The 7,823-nt window shown below is 42.8% G+C and overlaps 1 protein-coding gene across 2 annotated transcripts in view; it reads left to right on the forward strand.

Moving 5' to 3' along the window:
• Positions 1-4,669, forward strand: part of LOC126251420 (glycogen-binding subunit 76A) — a 486,662-nt gene extending 481,993 nt beyond the window's left edge. For both annotated transcript variants that reach the window (XM_049951835.1, XM_049951834.1), the window contains exon 5: positions 886-4,669. In XM_049951835.1, the coding sequence (XP_049807792.1) occupies positions 886-1,266 (381 nt within the window). In that variant the 3' untranslated portion in view covers positions 1,267-4,669. The remainder of the gene's footprint in view (positions 1-885) is intronic.
• Positions 4,670-7,823: the final 3,154 nt, after the last annotated feature.

Consider the following 7,823-nt stretch of genomic DNA (forward strand, 5'->3'; position numbering starts at 1 on the left):
TTCTCAACGTATTGTCCCGCACTACATTCGTAGTGCCCCCGTCCATTATACTCATTACTCGCGTCGCGTTTCCGATTCCCGTAAGAGTTCGGGCACTGTTTGTGCATTCGCACAGGAGAAGAAGATGGTCAAGTGGCCGGTTAGCCTTAACTATATATTTATTAAGATGGTATCTGTTCTTTCGGACATGTCGCGGGAGGCGTGCCAGAGATAAATCCCTGCAGTCGCGCTATCCTCTGTGTCCTCGGTGGCTCAGATGGAAGCCGGCACGGTAGCTTAGCGTGTTTGGTCAGAGGGTTAGCTGCCCTCTGTAATAAAAAAAAAAAAACTGAGTTAATGGATCAACGATGAACTTAAACGGGTGTCTTGCGACGTCCGCCCCGAGCAGATGAAACGAACAAAAATGAGATTTAAAAAAAATGGATAGAGCGTCTGCCATGTAAGCAGGAGATGTCGGGTTCGAGTCCCGGTCGGGGCACACATTTTCATCTGTCCCCGTTGACATGTCAAAGCCTGTAAGCAGCTAAGAGTGTTGACTGATGACCATAGATGTTAAGTCCCATAGTGCTCAGAGCTCAGAGCTAAGAGTGTTCATTTCGTTTCATTGTAAAGTTTTATGAATTTATTTGTAAAAGTATAGATAGTGGAAATTAAAATGTCCTCTGGTGCCTCTCCTGCTCCAAGTCGGCCCGTTTGACGTCCTACTCCCCTTAAGTAGATATAAACGAAATTGTGCCAGTAACTATAAAAAATCAAAGTGGGACCCATTAAACCACCTGTTCCTTTGCGCGTAAACACGAGTCCATTTTGGTACGAGTTACTGAGGAGAACCCGTTTCCAAATTTGGTCCGCTAGACACACTTTTCTGGTTGTGTGTGCCGGCAGGTGTGCCTGGAGAGCGCCACGCTGCAGGACCCGGCGCTGCTGTCGCTGAGCGGCGTGGTGCGCGTGCGGAACCTGGACTTCCACAAGTCGGTGCACGTGCGCTACACGATGGACGGCTGGCGCACGTGGGCGGACGTGCAGGCGCGCTACGTGGACGGCTCGTGCGACGGCTTCTCGGACCGCTTCTCGTTCGTGGTGTACGCGGACGCGCTGCCCGCCGGCGGCCGCCTCGAGCTGGCCGTGCGCTTCCAGTGCCGCGGCGCGCAGTTCTGGGACAGCAACGGCGGCGCCAACTACGCCTTCCAGTGCGTCGCCTCCGCCGCCGCCCCCGCGGTCGAGCCGCTCAGCCCCGTCGACGACCGCTGGCCGTCCTTCTACTAGCGGCCCACGGGGTCGGGCCACAGTGACGTCGCGGCGCCGGCCGCTACTGGCGAGACACCTAGCGGCGCAGCTCGCAACCCGGCCGCAAGGCTCGGCTATTCCGCAGCCTACAACGTCGTACATAACCACCATTGTATACCCTCACCTTCTGCAGTCACATTTTAAGCCGAATGTATTGTGTAGTTATTGTCAGCGTAACAAAGTGAGAGTGGGACGCGTGCTATGGCAACTGACAAATTGAATAATCATTCGGGAAGCGGTCCGCCAGAAGATTCCTCGTGGTGTAACTCTACTAGAAACTCGATAAGTTGGAGGGCCTAAACATCAACATCAGCTGTTACCTAGTTAATGCAAACGCTGCGTAAAAACGAATATTTAATCATCGCGAATGTGCAAAAAGTATATCGAGAATGCTAATTGGACACGCTTATTCAGCTCCGTACAATTCTCATAGGAACAGTATCTCAACAGAAACGCAAGTTACTGTGTTATTTGCGAAAGACCGAGAAAGATTCAGAGTGGGTGGTACATACGTGACACGTATCCCATATTCTAAAATTAATTGATAGAAAGATATTTTTGCACAAAAGCCCCTGTTAGGCTTCTATATCATTTTCGAAGATAGTATGTTTTATGGTGATCGGAAGATCTAAAGCACATGATACTATGGTTGTGTGGGGAGATGAAGACGGAGAGAGGGATTGGGAGAGGGGATGGGGACGACGGAGGGGGGAGATAGAGAGAGAGAGAGAGAGAGAGAGAGAGAGAGAGAGAGAGATATGTGCCATGATCGAGTTCGTATTTGATTTCATCGTCGGTGTGTCGTCGTGAAATGAAGACCTACGATGAAAGGTTTTATATTTATTCTTTGTGCTCGGATTAGCATGTGCTGCCGAATACTATTGTTGTGAATTCATTTGCTAATAAACTCAGAGTTGAGAAACAAAACGTGAAAGATATTTCGATGTGGAAAACAAAACTGAGCAAAAAGATATATAATCGGACGTCTTGCACCTTAAAGGTTATTGACACATAGTTATTTGAAATGAAAGTTTGTCGTGCAGATGGTATACAACTGGTTGACATTTTGCGAGTGATGGTCCTCAATTTATTGTTTGGGGAGTCCTGTGGGAGATATGGAGAAGCAGAAGTACAAAATCTCAGAGTGCCATTGTGAAGTCGAATGCAGTATACACACGAACAGCTGAAACTTAACGCAACATAGGGATTTCAACTGATACTGGTTCATAGAATTGGTTGCTACCAACGCGGTTTCTTGTTTTGAACTTAAATAGGTTCACAAGCTGTATCTATGGGTTGGTAACTTACATAGCTGGTCAGGACTTCCCCATATGCTCTTCACAACGGAAGAAATGAATTTCAGTGTCACTGTACATATGTAGAAGATATCGCGATCTGGGACTGCCGTCATACTAACAGTGCGTCAGTACTCGAAGACTGAATAATACACTAGTTTACATTATAGATATTGATTGGTATAAATACTTTTACGTTGGTCTGATTTATAGCTTTAATTTATCTTAAACTGATAAAGTTACAGTTAGGTAGTTCTGTTCAGAAATGCGCTCACTTTCAAAGAAGAGGACCTGAAGGGAGAGTAGTGAATAGAAATTAACAAAATCTTAGCCCAATTCATGCACTAACACACGTCCATATTGACACTGAAACGATAACCTCATAACACCTTCATAATAACGTTGGGCCAACAGTGACACCTTCTTGAAGACGTGATCAAAGACAATACTTACCATATCACAAACATGACTATACTACATTGTTGCAGATTGTTAATATTTAACCATTCAAAGAATCAATTACATAATAAGAGCAGCAAATAAAATTTCCTTGCAGTGCAGTAGAGATAATTATTTAAAATATGGTTTTTATAAATTATTTCGAAATATTTTTGTACTTCATTATACTGACTATTGGTCTGATGAATGATCTGAGAGACATGTTTTACCCATTGTGTATATCAGTTGACAAAACTGCAATATATGACTGGTGGTAGTTCTTGACAGTTAATAATTTTCAGCAAGGAAATAAACTGCAAATATATGTACATATAAACAATTAAATAGCAGTTGCAAGTAAGATGTCTAGCGTTTTAGCATAAACCTCCGCCGCAGTGCAGTAATAATGAATCTGCCTTACTTTTTGAAATTGGTTTCTCAGGTGTAGGAAATAAGAGTTCCTTCAGATGGGCTAATATTCAACTGTTTCTAACAGACAGTAGTTCTCCCATTTTATTTAGTTATCTCTTCATATGTTTTTTATGCAGTGGCCAAAGCTTTTATTTTTATAGGATTCTCAGATTTCCTTGAAATTTTAATTTTTTACGTCTGTTATGGAAAGAGCGAGTACTAATGAATATTTTCAGTGGTAAAGATTAACAGTTTTGAAGTATTCTGTATTTTATAGTTGAGGGGTGGTTAAAGTAATTATACTGCGGGTCATTAATTGAAACACCAAAGCATAGAGTTTATTAAATTGTTGTTCTCAGATGTTTATAACGCACTAATAAATGAATATAATGCAATTGAAATGTGTATTAGATACATGTGTACAAGTTTACACAGCCAGTCAGTTTGAATAAAATTCTTCTGGGATTGTGGTCACGTTCTGTTGTGATTTTGGGAGAAGGAACTTTATATTAACTGAAAATAGAATTTAAATGCTGCCTAGGAATACATTGAGAGACAGCACCAACATTCGACGTAATCAAACAGGTGGGTAGCACTTAATAAAAAAATTAACAGATTGTGAGTTAAGAGCATCTTCTATCACCTTCTCAGAAACTTTTAAAATTCCATTGTCAGTTCATATTTTTATCGGTGTATTTCACAACATGGTGCCCTCAGAAACCCAGGGACTTTTATTAAAACTGTGTGTTCAATATTTTTGTGATTGAAGGTATATAAATTAGAATTTAGGCATCTGATGTTTAAGAAAAGTCATGTGCTCTACTTTCTGCATCTTGATGTGACAAATAGTTCTATATGCAAAACATAATAAATTTCAAAATGTGTTCCTATCTATTAAAACGTTATTTTACTAGGGGTTTATCGATCAATAAAAAATTGTTATTCTAAATGTTATCACGTAAATTATATATTACTGCGAAGCAAACGGATGTTGCAACAGTTGCTGAAGGCATGTTACAGAGCCAGCCATCGTATGATTGGATTAGTAGATTTGAAAGAAATGTTACATCTGAGAACAGCCTTTCCAAGTGACACAATGTGTTATCTGGTTACGTCAATATAGATAAAAAATGTCTTGGTAAGCTTTTGTGCAAGTTGTGTTTGTGTGTGCCTGTGTGTGTCTGGTTACAGCATAGCTCTTATTAATTGAAAAAAAACTATAAAAGTAGGAGGCTTTATCTCATGATCTTTCACTCCGTTTTAAGGAATTTAAGATTGTCTCCAGTAAGCAATATCTAGTTACTAAAGTCTTTTATGTAACTTCTGTGTACTGACTTGGAAACCATAAGGCTTCCATTATCATTAAAAAAATAAGAAAATTGTACCTGAGCCATACAGAAATATGTGCTGTTAAGTATCTGGAAATAAAGTCTATTCTTAAAATTTTTTGTTTTTTGTCTTAAAAAGAAGCCACATAGAACTTTTCAAATGAACTGCAATGTAACTTAAATGAGTATTCCTTCTTTATCTGTCAGAATGATGGCAAATATTAATCAAAAAATAATTGTTAATGAATTAAACAAATAATAATTTACGTCACTCCCCCTCTCACTCCATCCCAAATACCCATCAATATCCATTTCCTGGCCTCACCACAACAAAATACCCCGGTCACCACTACAACATCGATCGGCCTGGCAATATACACTGCCTGACAAAAAAAGTAGGGCACCTAGAAGCTGAGGGGGAAACGAAATCAAACTTGAGAAGTCATATGATAATTAATTTGAGTCAGACTTACAAAGAGCTTCGCGGTATGAATCCACTTACCAATAAGACGCTTCACCCCCCTCTAGTCTAGATGCATGCACTGATTCTGTAGGGGGGGGGGGCGTGTCAAAAACCATTGTATGCGCTCTTGAGGCAAGATGGCCAACAATTGTTGTAGCTGGTCCTTTATATCCTGGATACTGGCACTGTGAAAGAGCTGAAGTCAGAACTGGTCCCATATGCGTTCTATCGTGCAAGATTTGGGGATCTTGCTGGCAGAAGGAGTACCTCAACATTCTGCAGAGACATCATAGAGAGACACGCCATGTATGGGCGAGCATTGCCCTGTTGAAAACTGGCACCATGATCCTGTCGAGTAAGAGATAACAAATGAGGACGTACCGTTGTGGAAACAGAGTTCCGTCGTGCATTAACAGCTGTCATACGCGAATGCTCCACCACGCCATGACACCTCGAGTAACACTACTGACTATCTAAAACACTGAAAGAATGGAACCTCTCCCCCAGGTCTTCACCATATTCTTCGACTAAGACTACAATATCACTGCAGAACTGCGATTCGTTGCTGAACACAATTCGAGCGCCATTCATCAACAGTCTATGGGTGCCAGCCACGGCGAGACTCCAAACGCATCCGTTCATGTCTTGGTGTTAACGGCAGCCTATGTCACGGTAATTCCCTTACCCTGACGCTACTAGTTTCGGGCCAGTAGTGCGGGAGGATACACAATGTTGCACAGAATCCGTTTTCTTTTCCTTTTCCTTTTTTTCCAACGGGAGGTGCAGATGTGAAGGGGTTATGATGTGATGGCCCGCAATACGGCGAGTAAGCCTGCCCTAACGTTCTTATGCAGTCCAACATTTGGCCGCTGTCACATATGAATGCCCACCAAATTTGGGTATTGCACGATTCTCCGAGTCAGACAAGTGGAGACACACAATGAATCAACTTTCAAACTTTGCCAGGCGCTGATAACGCTGTCTCATAGAATATGCGGCATGTCCGTATCCTTTGCAGTGATCATTCAATATCTAACGCTGTTCACGCCCCATAAACCCTACACCAGGTACCCGCCTATGCTGTGTACATGTAAGACGACACACTGAAACCCTTCCTTCTTCTGGGTGCTTTACGTGTTTTGTCAGGCAGTGGATAAAACTGGCTTTACGGTCAGAACATTTTCGTAACGAATGATTGTAGACTTAAATAGTGAATTGTGGTGGACTTAGTGGCTCAGTAGACACTCAGTGTAATGGGGGTAGCAAAAATATTTGATATTGTAAACAACAAAATTGGCAGCACCGGAAATCATTTACTGTAGAAAATCGATTTGTCACTGTGAGCACCTTCAGTGAAAATATTAAAGTCTTGAAGACTTGTGTAGTAAAAGCACGTACTAATACTTCAGCAACGATCATTACTTGCATGCAGACAGAATTACTTCCATCGGTGAAGAACAGGGCACGCCATTCCATCCTACAAGTGATCCTACATCTACATCTACATACATACTCCGCAATCCACCATACGGTGCGTGGCGGAGGGTACCTCGTACCACAACCAGCATCTTCTCTCACTGTTCCACTCCCAAACAGAACGAGGGAAAAATGACTGCCTATATGCCTCTGTACGAGCCCTAATCTCTCTTATCTTACCTTTGTGGTCTTCCCGCGAAATGTAAGTTGGCGGCAGTAAAATTGTACTGCAGTCAGCCTCAAATGCTGGTTCTCTAAATTTCCTCAGTAGCGATTCACGAAAAGAACGCCTCCTTTCCTCTAGAGACTCCCACCAGAGTTCCTGAAGTATTTCCGTAACACTCGCGTGATCATCAAACCTGCCTCCGACGGCAGCAGTTGAACCGTACACGGGAATTCTTTGGCGCGAGTGAAGAACTAAGTAGGGGATTGCATGCCTGTAGTCCTGCTGCTGGTAGCTGGTTTGTAAAAATTCTTGTTGACATTTGCTCTTACCTGTGCCGTTGAAGCTGTAAGATCTGCCACTGCTGCCGTTACAATACGACGATTCTCCGCCACTGCCATTAAAACACTGCGATTTTCGCCAGCATCTGTGCTGCATGAACGTCCAGAAGCTAATTTTCAAGTGCACTGTTGCCGTCATCGCTGCGCAATTGACGTTATACATCCAACTTGTGTGACAGTTCTCCAAAATGGCAACCCCGCCGGTTGAAAGCCCACAATTCGACCTCTATCACCCTTTCTCAAGTTGGACCTCGGAATCACAAGTGCGTTTCCATGGCATGCAGCATGCTTGCTCTATACGCCTGCATCACACTGAGCCTTATGCCTTTGGTCATTCCCTTTTAAAACGTAGGCACATATGGCGGTCTGGTAGCTGTATCACAACGCCATATGCTGGCGGATCACTTTGAAACCACTGTCAGTACACCTACTATTCACCAGGTGCCATATTCTGTCCATGGATCAAAATAGACATTGTCTTTCAAGGTGTAATAATTTTGTTTCCGGCACAAGTTCTAAATTCTCAGTAGTGGCTCGGAGTTCCGTCGTCCAGTTATTTCGTGGACATGACTTCATCGCAGAAGTGCCGTACGTAACAAAGTGACTCCGATGTTGGATAAA

Source organism: Schistocerca nitens, chromosome 4 (assembly GCF_023898315.1).
Source record: "Schistocerca nitens isolate TAMUIC-IGC-003100 chromosome 4, iqSchNite1.1, whole genome shotgun sequence".
NCBI lineage: Eukaryota > Metazoa > Arthropoda > Insecta > Orthoptera > Acrididae > Schistocerca > Schistocerca nitens.